Source organism: Ursus arctos, unplaced genomic scaffold, assembly GCF_023065955.2.
Source record: "Ursus arctos isolate Adak ecotype North America unplaced genomic scaffold, UrsArc2.0 scaffold_20, whole genome shotgun sequence".
Taxonomy (NCBI): Eukaryota; Metazoa; Chordata; class Mammalia; order Carnivora; family Ursidae; genus Ursus; species Ursus arctos.
In genome coordinates this window covers 30,090,204-30,115,639 of record NW_026622875.1, presented here as the reverse complement: position 1 = coordinate 30,115,639, position 25,436 = coordinate 30,090,204, and the positions used below count along the sequence as shown (strand labels likewise).

At 42.3% G+C, this 25,436-nt stretch overlaps 1 protein-coding gene across 1 annotated transcript in view; it reads right to left on the bottom strand.

Moving 5' to 3' along the window:
• CPNE4 (copine 4) overlaps positions 1-25,436 on the bottom strand; it is a 472,213-nt gene that overhangs the window by 144,369 nt on the left and 302,408 nt on the right. The window contains exon 3 of the mRNA XM_026497018.4: positions 12,531-12,710. Coding sequence (XP_026352803.3) covers positions 12,531-12,710 — 180 coding nt within the window. The remainder of the gene's footprint in view (positions 1-12,530; positions 12,711-25,436) is intronic.

Genomic DNA, 25,436 nt, shown 5'->3' with positions numbered 1-25,436 from the left:
ACCATCCTGCTCAGGAATGACTCGATAAACCAGGAAATCAAAAATCAAATTAAACAATTTATGGAGACCAATGAGAATGAAAATACAACAGTCCAAAACCTATGGGATACTGCAAAGGCAGTCCTAAGGGGGAAATACATAGCCATCCAAGCCTCACTCAAAAGAATAGAAAAATCTAAAATGCAGTTTTTATATTCTCACCTCAAGAAGCTGGAACAGCAACAGAGGGACAGGCCTAATCCACGCACGAGGAAGCAGTTGACCAAAATTAGAGCTGAAATCAATCAAGCAGAAACCAGAAGTACAGTAGAGCAGATCAACAGGACTAGAAGCTGGTTCTTGGAGAGAATCAATAAAATTGACAGACCACTGGCAAGACTTATCCAAAAGAAAAGAGAAAGGACCCAGATTATTAAAATTATGAATGAAAAAGGAGAGGTCACGACGAGCACCATTGAAATTGGAAGGATTATTAGAAATTTTTATCAACAGCTATATGCCAATAAACTAAGCAATCTGGAAGAGATGGAATCCTTCCTGGAAACCTATAAACTACCAAGATTGAAACCGGAAGAAATTGATTCCTTAAACAGGCCAATTAATTATGAAGAGATTGAGTCAGTGATAAACAACCTTCCAAACAACAAAACTCCAGGCCCGGACGGTTTTCCTGGGGAATTCTACCAAACATTCAAAGAAGAAATAATACCTATTCTCCTAAAGCTATTTCAAAAAATAGAAACAGAAGGAAAGCTACCAAACTCATTCTATGAGGCCAATATTACCTTGATCCCCAAACCAGGCAAAGACCCCATCAAAAAGGAGAATTACAGACCGATTTCCCTAATGAATATGGACGCCAAAATCCTCAACAAGATACTTGCTAATAGAATCCAACAGTACATTAAAAGGATTATCCATCACGATCAAGTGGGATTCATACCTGGGATGCAAGCGTGGTTCAATATTCGCAAATCAATCAGCGTGATACATCATATCAACAAGAAAAGACTCAGGAACCATATGATCCTCTCAATCGATGCCGAAAAAGCATTTGACAAAATACAGCATCCTTTCCTGATTAAAACCCTTCAGAGTGTAGGAATAGAAGGTACATTTCTCAATCTCATAAAAGCCATCTATGAAAAGCCTACTGCAAATATTATTCTCAATGGGGAAAAGCTGGAAGCCTTTCCCTTAAGATCAGGAACTCGACAAGGATGCCCACTCTCGCCACTATTATTCAACATAGTACTAGAAGTCCTTGCAACAGCAATCAGACGACAAAAAGGGATCAAAGGTATTCAAATTGGCAAAGGAGAAGTCAAAATGTCTCTCTTTGCAGATGACATGATACTCTATATGGAAAACCCAAAAGAAGCCACTCCCAAACTATTAGAAGTTATAGAGCAATTCAGTAACGTGGCAGGATACAAAATAAATGCTCAGAAATCAGTTGCATTTCTATACACGAATAACGAGACCGAAGAAAGAGAAATTAGGGAATCCATCCCATTTACAATAGCACCGAAAACCATACGTTACCTTGGAATTAACTTAACCAGAGACGTAAAGGACCTATATTCTAGAAACTATAAATCACTCTTGAAAGACATTGAGGAAGACATAAAAAGATGGAAAGATATTCCATGCTCATGGATCGGAAGAATTAACATAGTTAAAATGTCCATGCTACCCAGAGCAATCTACACTTTCAATGCTATCCCGATCAAAATACCAAGGACATTTTTCAAAGAACTGGAACAAACAGTCCTTAAATTTGTATGGAAACAGAAAAGGCCCCGAATCTCCAAGGAACTGTTGAAAAGGAAAAACAAAGCTGGGGGCATCACAATGCCGGATTTCGAGCTGTACTACAAAGCTGTGATCACAAAGACAGCATGGTACTGGCACAAAAACAGACACATAGACCAATGGAACAGAATAGAGAGCCCAGAAATGGACCCTCGGCTCTTTGGGCAACTAATATTTGATAAAGCAGGAAAAAACATCCGGTGGGAAAAAGACAGTCTCTTCAATAAATGGTGCTGGGAAAATTGGACAGCTACATGCAAGAGAATGAAACTTGACCACTATCTCACACCATACACAAAAATAAACTCCAAATGGATGAAAGACCTCAATGTGAGACAGGAATCCATCAAAATTCTAGAGGAGAACATAGGCAACAACCTCTACGACATCGGCCAAAGCAACCTTTTTCATGACACATCCCCAAAGGCAAGTGAAACAAAAGATAAAATGAATTTATGGGACTTCATCAAGATTAATAGTTTCTGCACATCCAAGGAAACAGTCAGAAAAACTAAGAGGCAGCCCACGGAATGGGAGAATATATTTGCAAATGACACTACAGATAAAGGACTGGTATCCAAGATCTACAAAGAACTTCTCAAACTCAATACACGAGAAACAAATAAACAAATCAAAAAATGGGCAGAAGATATGAACAGACACTTTTCCAATGAAGACATACAAATGGCTAACAGACACATGAAAAAATGTTCAAAATCATTAGCCATCAAGGAAATTCAAATCAAAACCACACTGAGATACCACCTTACGCCAGTTAGAATGGCAAAAATAGACAAGGCAAGAAACAACAATTGTTGGAGAGGATGTGGAGAAAGGGGATCCCTCCTACATTGTTGGTGGGAATGCAAGTTGGTACAGCCACTCTGGAAAACAGTGTGGAGGTCCCTTAAAAAGTTAAAAATTGAGCTACCCTATGACCCAGCCATTGCACTACTGGGTGTTTACCCCAAAGATACAGACGTAGTGAAGAGAAGGGCCATATGCACCCCAATGTTCATAGCAGCAATGTCCACAATAGCTAAATTGTGGAAGGAGCCGAGATGCCCTTCAACAGATGACTGGATTAAGAAGTTGTGGTCCATATATACGATGGAATATTACTCAGCTATCAGAAAGAACGAGTTCTCAACATTTGCTACAACATGGACAGCACTGGAGGAGATTATGCTAAGTGAAATAAGTCAAGCAGAGAAAGACAACTATCATATGATTTCTCTCATCTATGGAACATAAGAACTAGGATGATCGGTAGGGGAAGAGAGGGATAAAGAAAGGGGGGGTAATCAGAAGGGGGAATGAAACATGAGAGACTATGGACTATGAGAAACAAACTGAGGACTTCAGAGGGGAGTGGGTGGGGGAATGGGATAGACCGGTGATGGGTAGTAAGGAGGGCACGTATTGCATGGTGCACTGGGTGTTATACACAACTAATGAATCATCGAGCCTTACATCGGAAACTGGGGATGTACTGTATGGTGACTAACATAATATAATAAAAAAATCATTAAAAAAAAAAAAAGGCAAGAACTAATTATTTTCCTTGGAGAACTGAGGGCTTGCTCTCCCATGATCACCCTATGTGAATCCCACCTGCCCATGTAGAACAGACAGTTAGCATGGAGAGACCACTTCCTGGGACTTCTCAGCCAGTCCATGGTAGTTGAGATGATGGTATTTAATTATGACCTCATTTATCACTCATGTGGCTTCTGCTTGCAGTAATTCTGCAAAGTTAGAGAAAGCTTTTCATGTGAGAAGCAGAAGGGAAATGAGTTGCCTGCTGTAATGTGTAAATTTGACTTCCCTGGGCCATCAATTTTATGCCACGGGGATATTAGTTGTTATGCAACAAAATATCAAGCTGTGGAATCTCAATGTGAGCATTACATTGAGTTTGGATAAAACCCTCTGCATAGCCATACCCCCAGTGTCAACCAACTGGGTCCAACCCACCGGAGACCAGATTCCCACTGACCATTGCCAGCTTGTGGTCTGCCAATCCTTTCAGGGGCCATTGTGGTTGATGTAATCCTAACATTCACCTGTGTCAGAAAAGGAACCAACGGCCTGGCTAATAGGTCCCTTGTACTATACTTAGTGGAAAGGAGTTAAGATCTTCACCAAGATGTAAATTCCAAATTCCTGTACATGATCCTTTGTGGGACTATAAACTTTATGAAGCAACTCTTTTTCCGGCTCTCTAGATGTTTTATTCGTCCTTCTTAATTTCTCCAGACAATTTCCCTGAACATTAGTTCTTTCATAATTAAAACTAGTGATTCAGTGCCCAAGACTTATTAGCATTCCACCCCCAAGATTCTGGTGGAGTGGTTCTCAAACTGTGGCCCCTGACCAGCAGCATCCTCATGACCTGGGATCTTAGAAATGCAAATGATAGGTCTTTTGCTAAATACACTAACTCACAAACTCTGAGGGTGGGGCCTCCAGAGATTCTGATTAGAGCTCAAGTTTGAGAATTGTTGCTCTGTGTAAGGCAGTGCATGATTCCTCTCTCATAAATGAGGGTGAGCACCCCGGACAGCCTAGGACTATTTTAAGGGATCACAAATTTCCCTGTCCCACTCATGACGATAGAAAGCAGGACATTCTTGGTTTTAACAATGTTCTCTGAACTTTGGGGGAAGAAACACACTAACGTACAGCTCCATGGTAATGAAGAGAGGAGGACAGTTGTAATTGTACTCTGAGCCTTGGAGAAGAGGAAATGCCCAGAAGAAAAGCAATGATAAGACCTGGGGGCAACTGCTGAATTTGGTTACTGGGGAGCTCAACAGCACCCTCTGGGTGCTGACTTTATAAGGTTCTGGTTTTGGGAGGTTGAGACATGGATACTATTTAACAAACCATGCTGTATTTAGAGTAAATTCAGTATGCAAACCTGGAGGAAAAATGACAAAGGTGGTTTTTCTTTTTTGCAAGAGGATTCCTATCAGCTTTGTATAAGACAAACAAACTTAAAAATAACCCAAGTAAAACAAAATCTTAGCAAGGTCAACTGTGACTTGGCTCTGGATTAATAGATACTACATTCTAATTTATACTAGTTAGTGATGAGCTATGAGGGGCTTTGGAGCCAAACAGATCTGCATTTGAGTTCCAACTCCACGTTTACTAGCTGTGTGGCCTAAGATAAGTTACCCGGCTTTATTCAGTGTGTTTCCTCAAATATAAATGAGGATAATGGTAGTGCCTACTTCCCAGGGATGCCCAGCTGATTAACTTAAGTGCGGTAGAGCAAATGCCTCGCCCAGTGACTGGCAAATACAAGTACCCTGAGAAAGTTAACTGTGCTACATTTACTGTTCTCATTATTTCTGACTCAGTGTCCCCACTGCATTTGGTGCATGAAGAAGTGGAAGATTTCAAGGATGACTGGACTAGTTAGTAAGCAATGAAAGAAAGTGAAGGCACCACATTAAAGAACGTCTGCTTGCTGTTCTAGATGGTGAGGAATCATCCCAACTTCCCTTGGCATGCCCTCTCTTGGGGGCAGCAAGAGAGGGGCTTAGCTCCTGGTCTCCTTTCTGCCAACAGAAATCCAAGGACGGTCTCCAAGCTCACCCAGAAGGAGTACACAACCTTCTGGGCACCCTGCATCTCTGTGATTCGCCCCCCTCATCCATCTGCTGAGAACACACAGTTCTGCCTGGAGTGCTCTTGGAGGACATGATCCTTCATTTGGCATTATTGCTCAGTGCTAAGTCACTGGCTGTGCTTATCCTCAACTTCATGGCCAACCCCAGTTTCCAGCATGCTGAGGGCTGCTAGTTCCCTTTCCTAAAAGCCACAAGTCCTGTGTTTCACACGACAGGGTGAAGATGTGGCCAACTCACATGGACAGGGCAAGTACCCGTAGACGGCCTTGAGGAGACAACTGTGAATGTGTGACTTTCAGCATGGGTTTTGGGATGTCACTTTATCCCTTCTTTTGGGCCTTAGTTATGGTAAGACAGGAAATGGAATACCTACCCCCAATTATTTCAGAGATCTGAGTTGAAACCAATTTTACTTAAAAATAGTCTGAATAAAGTAAATATTACACCAACACACACACACACACACACACACACACACACACACTGACTCTTTTGACTAAATAAAGTTTTCAATAAACTTGAGGCGAAGTCCTAAGTTCAGTTTTACTAATTGCCCACAATATGGGTGTTCTTTTATGTTTTATAATTTTTATTTTGTTATATTAGTCACCATACAGTACATCCCCAGTTTTTGATGCAATGTTCCACAGAACATGGGTGTTCTATCATAATCTTTTCGCTTCTACCTTCACTCCTGAAACAAAGTTGGCCCCTAGATATGTTGATTCTTCCCATCATTTCCTAGATTCTCAGATCCCGATTCTCAGGTCCTGAATGCTCTGTGCTGGGGACTCTGCTAAGCTCCTTATATGTGTTTTCTCACTTGATTCTCACAATATTTCTTGAGGCCAACTCTATTATTATCTCTACTTTGCATATGAAGAGGCTGAGGCTTAAGTGGCTGCAAGAATTTGCCTGTGGACATACAACTTGAGAGCCACTGAGCTAGGATTTGACTCTAGACCCCGAGGCTCCACAGCAGGTGCATTTAAGCGTTATCAAACAGTGCCTCAGACCCCGACTGTGCCGGTCCTCCCCCTGCTGGATAGCTCCTGCATCCAGCCATTCCCTGCCTAACTAAGCAGTGCGAGGGGGAAAAAGTCTTGATCCACTGAAGTGATGAAGAAGGAAAGTACTGATGTTTCTTGGTCTTTTTGTGTTTTTTGGGGGGGTTGTTTTGTTTTTGTGTTTGTTTTGTTTTTGCTGGATCATACTAGAGAGAAGAACAGTTTAGAAAAGAGAGAAAGCTCCCATTCACACCAAAATATAACATCGAGTTCACGCTTTTATCTGAAAGAATGTGGAGATGTCTTTGCATACTCAACAGTTTTTTAAAAATCCTTTACTATTTGTTCATATATGGAACGTGCAATGAACTTCCTTCTAAAAATAAAAACAAAACAGTCTCTCTGAGGGATCTCACCCACTTTCAGGCTACCTGCGCTATAGGGAGTCCACTCTCAAATCCGTTATCAATTCCAGATCCATGTGGTCAGATGCCAACTGTCAACCTCCTCCGGATTCTCCACAGACATCCTGAGCTGAACATGCCAGCACATTCTATTCCCCAATGCACTCCTCAATCTGATTCTCCTGAAGATAGGCAAATCACTCCTCCAGTAACCAGAACCAGCTACCTGCAAGCTCCTCCTCCTTTACCCGTTCTCCAAGGCTTGTTGATGCTGCTCTCGGTCGCACTCTTCCCTGGGCCTCCTCAACTTCCATCACCACTGCCCTCTCATCTCTTTCCTGTTATAGCATGAGCTTTCTAACTGGTTTCCCTGGCTCCACACCCACTCTCTCCCACCTCCCCTCATGGGAATGCAAAAGTGATCTTTCTGATATACACATGCAATCTTGTTCTCCCCCTAGTCAAATCCCTCCAGGATCTCCAGTGCAGCACATCCAAGCTCTGCGAACTTTAGAGAAAGGCACCTAAGTCCTCCTGGTCTGGCTCCTCTTCTCCTGTCCAGCCTCCCCTATCCCTCTTCCACCCTCACTTGACCGTCTAACCGTGTTGAGTCACTTAGAGTTCTGTGCTATTCCTGCGCTGCCATACGTTTTTGTGTCCCGGTCATTTTGCCCAGAGAGTCCTTATTTCTTTTCTCTGCTGGTGAATTCCTACTCATCCTTTGAGATTCAGGTCCAGAGTCATCTTTCTTAGGAGACCTCCCTGATTCCCTCTAGGTAGAGGTAGCCCCTAGAATGCATCTCTGTTGTAGCACAAAGTAACACGCATTTTAATTATTTACCAGTCTGTGTCTCCCAGCTAATTATAAGCTCTTCCAGGGACAGGCCTCTGTCTTTTTCATTTTTGTGTCTCTAGCACCTACCAGGGTACTTGGTATAACTGGGGCACTTGTTAAATGCTTGTTGAAATATGAATATGTGATTGAATGGAACGTATCATGTTAAAATAAAAGTTCATACTGATCTAAAATTTTCAAAATGAACTAATCAATAAATGTGGCTTGAGCATGTGTGATATATAAAGAATGGTGTTGCATTAGACATGAAGAAGGACCGATTATGGCTTCTGCCTTAAGAAACTTATAATCTAGCTGGGGGGCCAGAGGATATGTATAAAAATAAATGTTAATTAAGAGACAAATGATTTTAATGAACTGAAAAAAAGGAACTTCTCAAGGCAGTTACTAAATGAGTGAAGTGGAGATGGGTTATAGGATCTCAGAGACTGAAAAGGTCACCATGGCCTAGAGAAGGGGTTCTACGGAGTATGACTTGATTAGTTAGAACTCCATGTTGTAAGTGGCCAAAAGAATTAGCCCATAATGATTTAAATAATAAAGGGAAGCCACTGACCAAAATTCCCAGGAACGACTGGCTTCAGACAGGACACCATCTAGCATGCAAGTAATATGACCCGATTTCTCTCTATTTCGCTGTTCTTCCCTTTGAGGTGCCAGCTTCTTTCCTTTTCACCCACATTTTGTTATGTTATCACCCTTCCTTTTCCTCCCCCAGCAGCATCATGTTCTCCCCTTGAAGGGTACCATTTCCGGACCGCATAGCCTCACCTTATCTTTCTCGGAAGGCTTTAGCAAATATGTATTTACATTTCACTATCTCTGATAGTTGTATACCTTCAATGAACTAATCACCGTGGCCACAAAAATAGGATAATTTGATTGATTTCAGCCTATTAGTGCCCACCCCCAAAGTATGAAAAGGTCAAGCATACCTATTACATGGCTGATAATATAAAAGGGTGGTTGCCCATGAATATACAAGATACCCACAGAGGCTAGTGTGTCACCTGGGGTGGGAGGGAAAGCAGTGTGGCTTGGGAAACATGGCTTTGGGCTACGCTGAACAAGTTTGACTTCTTTCTCGCTTGCTTCACCTAAGCCAGATGTTAAAAGAGATCTCAGAACATGTGGCCTCTCCCCGTTATCCTTCTTTGAATCATGGCAGAAGAAAGAGCTTTGGATTAGGGACCAAAAGCTCTTGACTTCTGGTCTTGGCTCTGTCAGGACATTATATCTTTTTGAGCCTCTGTTTTCTCAGCTATAAAATGCAGATGATGACACCTGTCTTCCCAGCATTGTCAAGGGGATCACATGAAATGGTCAGTATGGAAGCTCTTTCAAAAGTATCAAGATATATTTGGAAAGTACTATATATAATCTTACACTCAGTGCTCACTTCCATATAGTCCTCATCTTGAGGGCTTAAAAAAATTAAGCCAGTTTCCCTTTGTTCACCCCACTCCAGACAGTCCGTCCATTTGTCATTGATATGTTTTCATTGGTATACTCTATATCAATCATGGTGCTTTTGGCTCAGGGAATGGAAAACCCCACTCCAAACAACTTTAACAATAGGACACTTTATTATCTCATGATAAGGAGTCCACAGGCAGGGTGGGCTCCAGGTGCAGTATGTCAGCCAGTGCCTCCACCTCTTCTGGCTCTGACCTCACCTTAGGGTTGCTCTCATCCTCACCCCTGCTACAAAGTGGCTACAGTGGTTCCAGGAATCATAGCTAGACAACTCCTTCTTCATATGTGGATATCTCTCCCCCTGCCCCTTAGGCTAAAACAGATTTCCAAGAAAAACCGTCATGTCTTACTGATTAGAACTAGCCACAAGCCCACCCCTAAACCAATCTCTGGCAAAAGGGAATGCGATTCATTATGATTGGCTGAGATTACTCAGGATTTACCCTTGAGCTGGAGATAGGGCTATTATCTACGCAGCCAGATGATGGAAAATGATCTGAAAATGATCAGGGCCTAATGGCTGAAAGAGTGGAGTGACTGGCTATTGAGTAGGCAGCCAATAACGTCTGTGTCACAGATGCTGTCAATGCCCTGCTCATTTCCTGGGGCCTATGACTTCAGTGCACATCACTGACTTCTGACCACTAGCACCTGTATTTCTTTGCTTGTAAGCTTCTTGGGCTACTCGCAGCCTGCATTGCTGCCCAAGCAATAAGCCAGAAAAACTGGGGGATTGATGTTCCCACCCTGGAAACAGCCCTCAATGACTGATGACCTGTATACTCCAAGTATAAATACCCAAGTTCCCTCACCTCTAGGGTGAGATAACTCTGTGGTGTTTCCTCTAGACTGGCTTCCAGAATTTCCCCAGCAGAATTAAGCTCCAGTTGGCCACAGTGGTAGCTGGCTTGACAACACTCTCACAGGCTGCCTTCCTTTTCCTGTCTTACTTTCTCATTCTGCTATGACATCTCCTTCACCTCCTTTGACTTCCTGTCTCAGAGTTAGCTTCTTGGGAAACTCAAATGAAGATACTATGTACCATATGCCAAACTTCTTCCTGAATCCACAGTCTTTGTATATAATTTTTCATCTGCGTGGAATGTGTTTCCTCTTTCTTCTCACCTGATGCACTCACTCTCCCTTCACATCTTGGTGTAAATGTCACTTCCCTTCAGAATCCTTTGATTGTCTCTCCACCTGACACCATTCTCTCAATCTTTCCTCTCCTATTCTATACTTCTCCTTAACAATAAGTACAATGGTTGTAATTTAATTGTTTGTGTGATTTAATTATTTGCTTTCCATCTTTATCCACAACTAGCCTCTGAGCTGCTTGAGGGTAGGGACAATGTTTTTGGCTCAACACTACACCACCGACCTCCAGCACAATGCCTGGCACAAAGAGGGTCAAGGACTTCCTGGCTGCTGGAAAGATGAGGGTTGTGAGTGACTAAAGATGCAAATTTGAGGGTCACTCACATGGAGAAAATGATCAAATCTTTTGATGAAAAAGATCTTTGATTCACATGACTTCTACAAGGATCTACATTTGTTTCTTAGGACAGAATATAACTTTGATACATGAGGGGATGTCTGTAATCTCAAAGAGAAACTTGCAGTGGCTCATTTGTACCTGTAAGAGATGACACTTTAACCACCTTATTTTCTTTATACATTACAGAATTCTACCTCAAATCCCCTATTCATTCATTCATTCATTCATTCATTCATTCATTCATTCAATGCCTACTACTTATTAGGCATGTACCTGGCAAGACGCCAGCACTATCTGCTATCAACTGTTTTCAAAAGTCATGAGAGAGATTGTATTGATGGAGAATATTCCAGATTCCTTCTCTGACTCCCCTCAACCATCCCTTTACATTGGGCTTTTGGCTTTCATTAAAAAAACAAGGAACGAGCTCATGAAAGTAATCACTATATCTGCTGAAAAAGGTATCTGAGGACATTGTCCGTTTTGTCACCCAGTGTTCACATGGGAGACGTTCGTGATAAGTGGCGTGAGGCACGGTAAAAACAAAAAGACATGCATGCTTGTCATCTCTTTGCCAGGCAGGCTCTTTCTTACTAATCCCTAAACCAGACCCTTGCCTCTGCATGGGATTGATGCAGGTTTTATGGGGCTTGAGGTTTATATAATTTGGAATCCTTTGAGAAAAAAGTGCAAGACCACAAATAAAAATGTCACGCAGAGCCTTGGAAACACTCTAGCCAAGTGAGGGGCTCTGAAGTTCCAGCTTCACTGGTTTTGCAGTAAATCAGCCTCTGACCCTGATTCAGTGAACCTGCTCTCCTCTGCCCCTCACCCCTGCCACGGTTGTTCTGACCTCTCTACCTCGTTTATATTGATTTCTTACTTGAAAATGCTTCCTCCTCCTTTTTCAATCTGTGGACTACATTTTTTTTTCGAAGTTTGAATCCACAGTGCCTTCTTTGATTCTAACTAGCTGAAAGCTCTCCCTTCTTGAAGGTCCACACTCTATGACTATAACCCAGGATATTTTGTCTCATTATGGCTTAAATTGCATCGTTAATTGCTCTATTTTAGCTACATAGTGTGCCTTCCCCAATAAGAGTGTCCACTTCTTGGGCATAAGGACTATTTCTTCATTTAGATCTCTCCTCAGTACCTACTAGAGTTCTGGTTACAGCAGTATGGGAAGGAAAAAGGAAAGGTGTCGTGAAGCAGAATTATGCAGTTTGAAGTGAAGCCAACTTCATTTGAGTTCTAGTTCTGCCACTTGTTAGTGTGGGGCTTTAGGCTTAACCACTCTGAGTCTTAGTTTTCTCACTGATAGATAGATACAGGAATGACGTTTATTTTGCATCATTGTGAGAATTAAGTAAAAGCATTTGTTCATTCACCAAACATCTATTTATCCCCACTCTTGGGCTATTTCCGGTACCAGAAGCTTGGAATACATGTAACTGAGCAACACTCCCTTTACGGGGGTTCTCATGGTTGAGTTGGGAGATGGAAATTTACAATGTAACAGAATAAGACTATAACACACAATCAGAGTGTAGTAAGTGCTCAATAGTTGTGAAAGAACTGACAGAATGAAGGAATTCAGAAGAGAAAATGGTTAATTTTGCAAAGTAAGTAGGTCTTCCCATATTTGCCACATCATCCCTGTGTAAACACACTGTTAACTATAATGGATAGGACAGTGTATGGGAACTCATAAAATGTGACACGTAAAGGAAAAATAAAACCAAAGGAGAAAGAATGCAAGGAGAGAGGAAAAAGGGGAGGAAGAGAGTCCTCAAGGAGGCAAGGAGTGGGAAGGGACCTCTGTGGACCCACCTGGCCGAGTGTGCACTCCATGCCACCCAGGAAGTCGGCCTCCTTCAGCCCATTGTGGTTGCTGCTGATGTCATGGACTTCAAACCGCAGACGCTGCACCTCTTCAAAGTAAAAGTCCACAGTGAACAGTTTTGAATACACTGGGTTTATGCAGGTGCGGATCACCTCTGTTCTGTCAACCTGCAAGGAGAGAAGAAGAGAAAACCCCACCAAGGATTAGGGCTTTTTATTACTACCCTTTAGGTGAAATAATCCTCTGGTGCTTTCCCTTCTTCCAAACCATAAGTGCCCTCCATTGAGTCACCAAAGCGAGCCGTTTGAAAGCCTACAAGGAAGCAACTTCTGAGAATGGGCCACGTTTCAAGGAGGGAAATCTTATTAGACAGAATAATTTGAAGCATTGCATTTAGAGTATGTTGTATTGTTAGGTAATAAGGCAACAAGATGGATCAATTATTAGTGACTGCCTGGAGCCCTAGGATGAAAAAGAGTCTGAAAGCACATCTGGGCTCAGGAGAAAAGAAATCTGTAATAGATTAGTGATGTCTGATGGGCACAGTAGTGGCAAATGAGCAGGTAGGCACCCCATTTTAGCCAATCCTACTCTAACATGAGTTTTGCAACTCCTGATTCCTAACATAACGAAGTGGAAAGGCCATGAGAATGGGAATGAAGATGACTGCCTTTGGTCTCAACTATGCCTTTTATTGGGTTTATAATGGTTGCTAAGTCATTTCAATTCCCTGGAAGATGAAAAGCCCCCTCCTGCTCGAACATTCCATGGGTTATGACTCCCACTGCCTTCTGTGATAATAGCTCTCCATTTGCCCCTCTCTCTCAGATCCATATCTGCCACTGTCCACCCTACTCCTGCCCTTGGAGGCTGACCTCCTTGGATGGTATTTCCTGAACTTCCTTGTCCTCTAGATTCTGGTTTGAATCAGCCAAGGGGAGGACTTAGCAGGAGATCAGACAGTAGAAGGACAGAGGTGCTGGCAGCAGCATGGTGCCTCTGCACACATAGAATCTCCTAGTAAATTCCTTTCCACAGAGGGAGCTTTTGTGGGTTCTGGTAACACAATGCCCCCTCTCTCTCTCGACTCTTCAGACCATAGGGTGGTATTGACTTTCTGCTGTTTCTATCCCCTAATAAGCCTCACATTCTTTGTTGGCTCCCCTATCCCTGTCCATGCCCCCAGAAAGCATCCTTCTGTAAAGTGTTTAACCCTTTAGATGAAACTCTCTGGGTATGCCATGTGTTTTTGCTGGTACCCTTACCACTAAGGTTCTTTTCTTCTATGTCTGTCACATGTCAAAACACCATTTATAACACCATTTATATCCTGGGATGCTAACCGAAGATCTTAATGACAGCTAACCCAAATTATAGCTAACCCAAGATCTTACAGTATCTCCCAACTGGAGATATCCATTACTCATATTTTACAAATCAACTGGAGCCTACATATACTTTTAGCTTTCAAATGGAAACATGGTCTAGTGGATACTTACTAGTGTCATTCATTAGCAAAAACTGGGAAAACCATTTCCTGCACTTTCATTAGAGTACAAAGAAACAGTCTCTCAAAAAACTGAAGGGAAGACTGTTTTTAACCATATCATGCACATACATGTTATCCAGCAAAGAAAAAATTCTTGCTGCAGCCTCCCCTGACATTCTTGCACTCAGTGTTTTGTCCCTGGCCCAATCATCCCAATGGGCCCTATGTGAGAGAGAGTTGTCCTGTAAGGAACATCACCTGCTATTCCTGAGGGGATGGACAATACAGGTTGTGAGGAGAAGGAGAACCTGATTCTGGTTATGTCCCTGTCCAACAGACAGAAAACCAAATTCCAAACTACTATTGATTAGCATTTTTCAATAAGCTATTTTTCAGGTCAACAGTTATTTGACTCTTCTGGGTTCTCCTGAAGTCTCAGCTTCTATTTGAACTGAATTTTACATTTTTTTAAAAGTTAAATTCAAGTTAGTTAACATATAATGTAGTATTGGTTTCAGGAGTAGACTTTAGCGATTTATCACTTACGTAAACACCCAGTGCTCATCCTAATATGTGCTCTCCTTAATGACCATCACCCATTTACCCCATCCCTTCCCATGGCTCCCCTCTAGCAATCCTCAGTTTGTTCTCTGTAGTTAAGAGTCTCTTATGGTTTGGGGTGCCTGGGTGGCTCAGTCAGCTGAGCGTCTGACTCTTGGTTTCAGCTCAGGTCATAATCTCAGTGTCATGAGATTGAGTCATGTGATGGGCTCTGTGCTCAGCAGGGAGTCTGCTTGAGAGTCTCTCTCTCCCTCTCCCTCCTCTTCCCCATGCTCATTCTCTCACTCTCTCTCTAAATAAATAAATGAATCTTTTTTTTTAAAGTCTCTTATGGTTTGCCTGAGTTTTACATTTTTATATAATATTCATTCTGTGGGATAGGACTGAATGCGTCATTGGCTGATTGTATAGGTACAAGGATTTACTATATTGATATAATTTTTTCAGTTGTTAAAAGATCATGGTTTTGAATGGTAGTATAAATCAGAGGTCACAAATCGGCAGTCTGCAAGTTCAAGCTGGACGTGTTTTATTGGTCCTGTTTAAATGTATTTCCCCCCTTAATTTGCCAACATAAAAGGCAACAATAAATAAAATAAAATAGTCCCATAAATAGGACTATTTTTATTGCCCCTCCCACCTTTGGAAAAAAACCAGAATATCAGGCAACGTGGGGCCACATTCATACATGGCAACAATTGGGGACTGCCCCATTCAGATGGGGCACTCAATCTCCAAGCTCTTCTGCCTCGGTTAGTTTCCCTGTTTGACAACTAGAAGCATTTTTGCAACATCTGGTCCAAATTCACAGAATAATGAGCCATATAAGAGATTTAATTATATTCATGTGGTGCCTTTTGATATAGGATTTTGAAATAACCCCCGAGAACTAACTCAGACGGATTTGACATCCTCAAGACACAGAAAAGTAATCTTCTCTCCTTATGGGTGGAACAATAGAGTTCTAGGTGGGTTGAGATAAGACAGGAGATGGAAATTCCATCTAATTCCAGTCTTTGTTCCTGTGCTTCAACCACCCCAGATGGCACAAGGGGCTGATGTGCACCAATCCTGCTGCTTTTCTTCTCACTTCTTGATTTTCAGGTGACAATCCCACATAGATATAAGTTCATGTTGGCATCAAGCCACACACCTCAGACAGTCTATCCAAGGCAAGCTGCCAACATGCAACATGGAATGACTTGGTTTTTTTTAGGGAAATGACTGGTTGGAAAGAAATTAAGAAATACACATTTGCATTACCAAGATAGATAATTTCCAAAGATAATCTCAGAGCCAGTAAGATTCCTAAAAGCACAGAGGAGCTCAGAAAAAGAATGATGGTAGAGGAAGTGCTTGCAATACTAACTGCCTAGTTAGAAGATATTTCAAAACTTTCTGCACTCCCAGCCATTATGGGAGATGCATTATCTTTTCTGGAGACTGAAGTCAGGCTTAGTCGGAGCAATAGAGCCTAGGATAGCTCATGTCCCTCACTGCGAGGCATGAAGATCAAGGTGATTGTTTCCAAAAGACCATTCACTGACTGGTGTTACCAGCTGCATCAGAATCCATTGCACAGCTTTTTCTGAAACTCAGATTCCTCTCTTCTCTACCACCTGTAATTCTGCCTAATCAAATAAGGGCGGGACCCAGAAATCTGCATTTTTAAGGGTGTCCCAGTCAATTCTGATGTGGGACTATCAGAGTAAGGGAATTTTGGATACGTAGGGTCTATCTCTTGCTCTTCTGTGAGGTTTTTTTTGGTCAAAGTTTATTTTAATCTTGGTGATCTTCTGTTACCTGGCCTTCAAAAAGTCCGCTTATCTCCTTTCCTCCCTAGTTGTAATGACTGATATATTCATGTTGCTTTATAATTTGCAGAACATGCTTAACGTCCAGTTTTTTATTTGATTCTTATAGCAATTATGTGATGTAACTTTGTAGTATTCTGTATTTGGGAAAAATCAAGGGCAAATATCAGCATAAGGTATGGAATGATAGAATGAGTACTTGAACTCACAGCTTCTGACCTCAAAGCCTGGACTATTTTCCTTAATTCAGGTTTATTTGTGAGAATTCCTTAAAAGAAATGGAAAATGTAGCTAGGTATAGTATGATGGTGATAGAATCAATTACTGAGTGATGCTTTTGATGAGATGCCCTTTTAAAAATTTCATCTAAAACATTTCTGAGTATAATACTCAAGTGTATACTAGTTAATATTTATAAAAAGCCTGCCCTGTCATAGGCACTTACTTAATAAATGAACTATCTAGGTGTAACCGACATATAATAAATCACATCTATTTAAATTATGCAATTCAGTAAGTTCTGACATACGTACATACTTGTGAAACCATGACCACAATCAAGATAGTGAACATAGCCACTGCCCCTCCAAGTTTCTTCATGCTCCTCTGTAACTCCTTCCTCTCACCCCCCTTCCCACCCCATTCCCAAGAAACCACTGATCCACTTTCTGTCCCATTAGATCAGTTTGTATCCTCTATAAGGTTCATCTTTTTTATTGCTGAGTAATATTCTGTGGATGGCCATTTGGATTGCTTCCAGTTTGGCTATTACACATAAAACTGCCATAACTATTCATGTACAAGCATTTGTAGGGACCTATATTTCTTCTTTTGGGTAAATACCTAGGATTGAAATATATGTTATGTTTAACTTTCAAAATTCTAATAGGCGTGTACTGGTATCTCATTGTGATGCTGATTTGCATTTTCCTAGTAACTAATGATGTTCAGCATCTTTTTATATGCTTATTTGCCGTCTGTATATCTTCTTTGATGAAGTATCTGTTCAAATCATTTGACAAGCACTCTATTTTCATCCTTATGACAACATTATGAAGTGAGTACTATTATTATCCCCTCTTTCTGGGAGGTAGAGAGACCCTGTAACTTTCCCAATTTCATGCAGCTTTCAAGAAAGAGGTAGGATTTGAACCTAGATAGTCAAACTCCTAAGTCCGTGTTTCGCCTTTATGCTATATAGTCATGCAAATTTGAAGCTTTTCCACCTAAACCCTGTTGCTCAGAGTAATGCATAACCCAGACAACAAATGTAAAATGTGGAAGTGGAGGGCAGTCAGTGAGTGACATTATGGTTGTGCCTCTGCAGATCTGGTTCGTCCACTGGGCATATTAGAGATAGAATGGGGGCCCTGAACACCACCCATAGAGATTGGACTATGCAGGGGACAAAGTCAGTATGTTATCAAGAAACAGATCAAGGGGAGCTTGGGCGTGGAGCCTGCTTAAGATTCTCTCTCCTTCTGCCCCTCCGTCTACACACACACACACACACTCTCTCTCTCTCTCTCTCTTTCCAATAAATAAATAAATCTTAAAAAACAACAACAACAACAGTTCAAGACTCTGCACAGAATGGCTGTCTGCACCCTTGGGCTTCCGAGGGCTGGCAAAGAGGTGAAGGATGTGAAGGTTATATAATGTGATGCTATTAGTGGGGGAAGGTAAAGGCAGGAGCCCAAACTGATATCAGTCACTGAGTGGTCTAAGGTTTCTGGAGAAGTACAAGCCCTTATCCCAAAGATAACAGGTACTGGGGAAGAAATACATCATGGGCCCCAGAGAGACTCAAGGATTCCCCCCACCCTAACTAAACAAATAGAGAAACTTTTCTATCTGGTTCTCAGAACCATCCATGTGAGTGTACTTCGTAGCCAACATATGAATACAGAGTGGGGTCCTACAGAGAAACTCTGGAAGATACCTCCTTTGAAGCAATCATGAAAATTTTGTGGAAGTAGCACACTTCATAAAAGCCACCTCCTTAGGGAATTCTTTTGACCCCTGCCCAGTAAATTATCTCATTCCTTCTTAAAATGGATGGCAAGTTGGGTGGTGACCAATGGCGAAGACAACTTTTCTGCTCAGGCAAAGGAAGGGGTGTGAATAAAAAATGACGCACCTAATTGTACCTCTTCTTACCTCTCCACAGGAGGCACTTTATAGGTCACTTTGGTCTTTACCTGCATTAATTTTGTTTTACTATTGTTTTTTGTTTTTTGAGAGAGAGAGAAAGAGAGGGGGAACACAGAGGGGCAGAGGGAGAGAGAGAGAATCTTAAGCAGGCTCCACACCCAGTACTACCCAGTGCTGAGCCTGATGTGGGACTCGATCTCATGACCCTGAGATCATGACCTCAGTCGAGATCATGAGTAGGACGTTTAACTGACTAAGCCACCCAGGTGTCCCTACCTTCACTGATTTTAAAACATACTTTTATTTCACAATGTAACGTATTTAAACTTGGAATGCATGTTATAATTGATGATATGGCATTGTTTGATTGGAAGCATTTTTTCTTAACTGGTGATACATGAAAGTGTTTCATTTTATCACTGACTTATCACTTTACAAATGATTCTATTACATATATCATCCTCATTTTGCAGATAATAAAATCAAACTGCATCGGAAAAGCAGTGGCAGAAGCAAGGCTCAAACCCAGTCTGTCTGACTCCAAAATATATGTTCTTTTTACTGTATAATTTGTTATGGATTGAATAATATCCCTCAAAATTCCTATGTGGAAGTCCTAATCCCTGGTACCTCAGAATGCGACTTTCTTTGGAATAGAGTCATTACAGAAGAATTTGTTAAATAAGGATGAGGTCATCCTAGAGGAGGGTAAACCCTGACCTAATACAACTGGTCTTTTACAAAAGAAGAAATTTGGACACAGACACACATGCATGGAGATGCCATCTGAACAAGATGGGAGAGATTAGAGATATGCGCCTACACTTTAAGGAACACTACTGGTTGCCAGCAAATCACCAGCAGCCAGGAGAGAGGCATGGAACAGATTCTCCTCGGTGCCCTCAGGGGCACAAACTCTGGCCACACTTTGATCTTGGACTTCTAGCCTCCCAAAGTGTTAGAGAATATATTTCTATTGTTTAATCCAGTCTGTGGTACTTCGTTACAACACCCCTTGTAAACTAACACACCATTCTACCTGTCTCAAGAAACATCCAGCCTGGCTTCTCTCACAGATTTACCTCCAAAAAGGCACTCTTCACCCACCACGGTAAAACCTCCAAATGCTCTAGATTAAACTGAGTAAGTAGTTCGGGATTACAAGTGTCTCTCGCAGACTGTGGACTCTGGGAAACAAACTGCGGGCTTCAGAGGGGAGGGGCGTGGAGGAGTGGGATAGGCCGGTGATGGGTAGTAAGGAGGGCACGTATTGCATGGTGCACTGGGTGTTATACGCAAGTCATGAATCATGGAACTTTACATCAAAAACTAGGGATGTACTGTACGGTGACTAACATAATTAATAAAAAATATTATTTAAAAAAAACAAAAACAAATGTCTCTCTCACTGCTGATTGAACGCTCCCTTCACCTTCCTGCTATACACTTAACCTGGCTTTCAAGTAACAGGGGCTCTTGCGTCAGCTGGGTTCTATTTATGGAGCCCTGGAGGGGAACCTGCCTCCTTTTACTACCTGATGTGGCTCCAGGCTTGTGCCATTGATAGTGGACGGTAAAATCACATCACCTTGCCCAGGAGTATGGTGCTCAGAAGTAAATAAGATGAGCATGACCCTATAAGCACCTTCAGAAAGGTCTCAAGTGTCACAATGACGGGTTCTGGGTCTTTCTCTTCCTTTGTTGTCTTCCCCAGTCCCTCTAGGCTACTGGCTCCATCCAGACAGACCTGAGCCAATCCTGACTCAGTCAGCATTCTGGCAGGGGTCTCAAATATGCCTCCCTGTGCTGAATGCCTCTTTGTCCTTCACAGCTGTTCCTTTCCTCCGATGTGAGAACCCAGTTTGTGTGGCTTAGTTTTCTGATTTCTTCTCCACATCTCATTGCCTTGAGCCCCAGCCCACTCAGCTTGGGGGTTTTGTCACGGTACCAACGCTATATAATAGAAATTTCCCTTGTGACGGAAATGTTTTATATCTGCGCGGTCTAGTATGGTAGCTACTAGCCAGATGTGGCTATTAGGCACTTGAAATGTGCCTAGTGGACCTGAGGAAATGAATTTTTAGTTCAATGAGAGTGAAGCCCTGATGAATAGAATTAGTCCCCTTACAAAAGAGATCCCAGAAAGCTCCCTTGCCCCTTCCACCATGTGAGGACACAGTGAGAAGCTGGCAGTCTATGAATCAGAAAGAGGGCTCTCACTAGGTAGTGAATTTGCCAGTGCCTTGATCTTAGATTTCCTAGCCTCCAGAACTGTGAGAAATAAATTTACATTGTTCACAAGCTACCCATTCTACGGTATGGCTAAACTACCCAGTAGTTTAAAAATCTTAACCAATGTACACAGTTGAGTTTGAAAACCAGTAATACTATATTACCAGCCTTTATGGCTCAGCCCCAGGGTACACAGAGACCAGGAAACAAAGTATTGTGGGATCTACTCCACGTGTCACACCCCAGTCCCTGGATCAGACTTGGTGTACTGGTCCATTTCCAATTTTTGGAAACTGCCATTTTGACTGCTGCTCATTTTGCTATAGGACATCAAGATTTAGTGAAATAACCACATTATGGGTTGGTTTATTTGGATGTCTTATCCAGCTGAGCACTTCATTAATGGTGTGCTCCCAATTTGCGAAATGAGAGTTGGTGAATGTGGTGGTTATTCTCCTTTGCATCTCCAGATCTTTCTGCTCTGCTCTGTGGCCCAAGAAACTGGCCTGCTTGCTTCGTTTGGATTTTTCTGGCAGCTTGCCTCCTTCAGCCAATGGGAGGCACCAGTAAGAGATCACAAAGTGGGAGGAATGAGGGGCTGGTGTGTTTTTCTTACCCTCTCCCTGCCCCAGGTTGCAATTTTGGCAGTGACTATGTCACTCCCCCTACAGATCTCCTAGAATCTCTCCCTACAAGGCTCTAGCTTGCACTGGATTCCGGTAACACTGCTATTTCTGCCTGCCCAGTAAGCCTAGTGGTAGCTTTTACTACTGCTAGTCCCAGAGCATCTCAGCATCCGTTGCTGATCCCTCTAACTTTGTCCATGCAGCTATAAATGGTCCCTTTATTAACATATCTTTTTTTTTGGCTGGAACTCTGATTCAGATATGCTCTTAAAAATGGTCCAAGATACTACAAAAACATAGAAGAGCCTTCTGTAGACTAAGAGGAGATGAAACTGTGTCCAGCCTGGTGGCTCATGATGAGTGAATTCTATGATATTTTAGGACTTTGAAAAGTGGCGATCCATATGGGATTCATGTGGTAACTTCCTCTTAGCCACAATATCCTATTCCCCAACCGTGTTCAAATAACCGATCATAAGGAACATTTACTGAGTACTTAGTATGCACCAGGCATTGTCCTAACCACTTCTCATATGTTATTCCACTTAGTCAACCCAACAACCACAGATTACCACTACCACTATTTTACATATGAAGAAACTTAGGGTCGAAGGGGTTAAATTGCCCAAAGTCATCAGCTATTAAGTGACGGAGCCACTTGGGATTTCCCCTAACCCTCTTTCCTGGGATTTCTCTTGAAGAAAACAAATCTATTTAGGTACCCTCTGACCATAGTGGTTTTAAGAAGCGCCCGTCCCAAACTCAATACTCCAAATGCTCTTTGAGAGGAAAACAATCTTTAACACCGTCAGCCGGGTGACAGACCCTAAAGTCTTTTCAGTGGGACTGTTGAGTGTCCGGTGCACCTTTCCTAGTCTTCAAACTTTTTCTCCCCCCTCCCCTTTTGTATTTTGCTCTTCAAATTTCCTCCACTTAGAGCCCCTTCAGAATGGCTCAGGAGGAACCCGGATGCTCTAAGGGAAGAGGACATAAGAAGATTCTATAACACAAATGGCGTTTTTCAGTCCTAAATCAATTGCTTTCTACCTCCCACTCCAGCTGTACGCTGGCACATAAATATCAAGCAATCAGAAACTGCCTCACAAAATTCACGCCCGCCTGCTAAAAGCAGGCAGAGGCTGCCAGGATCGGGAGTGGGAAGGTGTTGGATTGCAGGTCACTCCAAGTTGCAGCTACTGTCAGATCCTCCTCATGCAGGAGCTTGGAGGCTAATCCCACACAAGTGTAAAGCAATTTGCACTTCACTCAGATGTTGGTTATTAACAGGATGTTCCCACCATCTCGTCTCTCTGTCACAGCTGTGGAGTCCTCTGGAAAGGTCGTCCGAGACTGGAGAGCCTTAGTTTTCTTATTAATTGATGTTTGAAATAGTGAAGAGAAACTCATCTGCAGGGTGCTGCACATGCATCCCAAGTCTAACATGCTCACCAGGCAGCACAATGAGCAGGCGGACTCACCGAGGCCGGCCTCCACCCTCCTCGTAATAGGGGTCCACGTGCGGGGAAGAAAGGAGAGGAGTATACCCAGAGCTTGGGGTCAGCCCCCTGGGCTCCAATTCCCTCCCCCCCTAACTCCTTTAGAATTACCAATACCCATTCTGCTTGTAAGTCAATTCCCAAATGTCCAAGTTGTGAATCAGTCACATGATCCAGGTGACTCTTCTCCAGTTTTGTCACTGGGTTGGGAAGAGCACATCAGCCTTCTGCCCGTGGCACTCCCTCACTCATCTCTTGAAATGCTTACCTCTCTTGAAACTTTGCTTTTTTCATGAAGTATATGTTGCTGATAGCAATAATCTCAGATCTCCGATTCTTAGTTCATCTAGTATGAAAATGGCAGCCACTTTCATCCTGCTCTCAGTTCAGAGTGATTGGTGGGAATGTGGTATTATGAAGGTACCTGAGGCTACCTCTGTATTTGGTGAGAAGACTGATCGCTTAGCAGTATCTGCCCTGGGTGTACAAGGAGGTAGGAGTGGCTAATGTGTCACATGTATGTCATTCCTCTTCTACTCTGGCAATTCAACGTTTAGAAGAGGAGCCTGGGGCCCAAAGATATTAAAATGACATTCTTAAATTCAGGAAGCTACAAACTAGCAGTTGAGATGTGGATCCAGTTAGATTCTCTGACTCCTAGTGCAGTGCTCCATCTCATCACACCAGACTTATTCCATGACTTCCTATGCAGCTACACAACTTACAGGATCCAGGGCCCGGTGTTTTAGTATCAAAGTTTAATACACAAAAAAACTCGCATACACTCAGCCTTTGTTCGTTTGTTTGTTTTTGGAGACATTTTTGTGTGTAATGGTGGGGGGAGTTGGTTTTTTTTTTTTTTTGTTAGAGAGAGAGTGCGAGAGCATGCACGGGGGCATGGGTGGGGAAGCAGTACAGGAGGGGCAGAGGCAGAGGCAGATAGAGAATTTAAAGCAGGTTCCATGCTCAGGCACAGCCTGATGCAGGGCTTGATCTCACGACCTTGAGATCCTGACTTGAGCCGAAATCAAGAGTCAGACGCTTAACTGACTGAACCCCCAAGCACCCCCAGGCTTGTGTGTGTGTGTGTGTGTGTGTGTGTGTGTGTGTGGTTTTATCCATGGGAACTAATTCCCCGCAACATCTAAAACAAAGTTCTAAAAAACAAGTTCTCTGAAGAGTGCAACACTATGGAACTAGACCACACCAAGAACTGGGCTAGCCCCCTCCCCACAACAGCATCAAAGAGGTCCTTGTACCAAGCCGGACATGAATCGCCAGCTAAGAGATGGTCAGACACCACTGCGTGTCTCTTGAATGGGAATACTTCAAAGCAGCATTCCTGAAGCATGTGCTATAATACACTAGCTCTTCAAGCGGCTCCTGGAAATAAAGCATTCTGCTGTCAAGTGAGTTTCGAAAGTCCTACCTACTATACCCTTTTCCTACAAAGCCATCATGCAGAGTTTATATTAAAGGCTCTTGAGTTCTGCAGCAAAGAAATGTGTTAACTTTTCTAGTATTTTCCAAACTTTTAAAACCCTCCTTTTCTTCTCAGAAATAACCAACAAAACATATTTAAGGAGTTTGCGTTAAAGTGTTATGAAAATAGGTACAGTAGTAGAGAGAAATGAGTTTCTTCTCTACCTGGGGTGGATTTCAATATGTGCCACAGGCCCCTGACCCTCTTTCCACAGTCAATTTAGACCAAACAGATTTCTTTAGCCCTACATCACAGGCCCTGGTAGGTGACAAATCTGGGGCGATGTCCATCTGAAGTCACTAGTTACATACCTGGATCCTCTTTTCACTGCAACCCAACAGTTAGCACCCACTCCTTTTGCTCCATTTCTATCTATCGATATAGATACAGATACAGATATAGATATAGATATAGATATAGATATAGATATAGATATAAATCAGTCTAGAGATATCTCTATATATCTATATACATATATAAATATCATGTTTTGCTCTACTACCTTCTAAAAGACTTATTCTTAAGGCCCAGGAATTTCCAACATTTTACTGTATTTGTTAATTTAGAAGTTGAAGCTGCTCACACAAGGTTGAGAGAAAGCATGGTAGGACGGACATCCCAAATTGTAGAAGCATATTCTCTTTGTTTAATTCTGATCGTCTGGGCTTCAGTCTACCCTTCAGTACGCTGAATACTAGAATGTTCTAGACTATTATAGACAATGACAGCTCCCCCTTTGCCCCAGAAGATTCAAGCTACTCCACATACCACAAAGCTCTCCAAACGTGTATTTTTCCCCTTCCTATTCGTCTTCCTTTCCTTGTAAATATCAGAGAGAGAGGTTTTGATAAATGAAAAGGATGAGTAACCAGAAAATTAATCTCAACAGATTTTCAATTCACTGCCAACCACTCAGGTAGACTGATTCTTTATGGCAAGTATTCTTTTTTTTTTTTTTTTTTTTAAAGATTTTGTTTATTTATTTGACAGAGAGAGACAGCCAGCAAGAGAGGGAACACAAGCAGGGGGAGTGGGAGA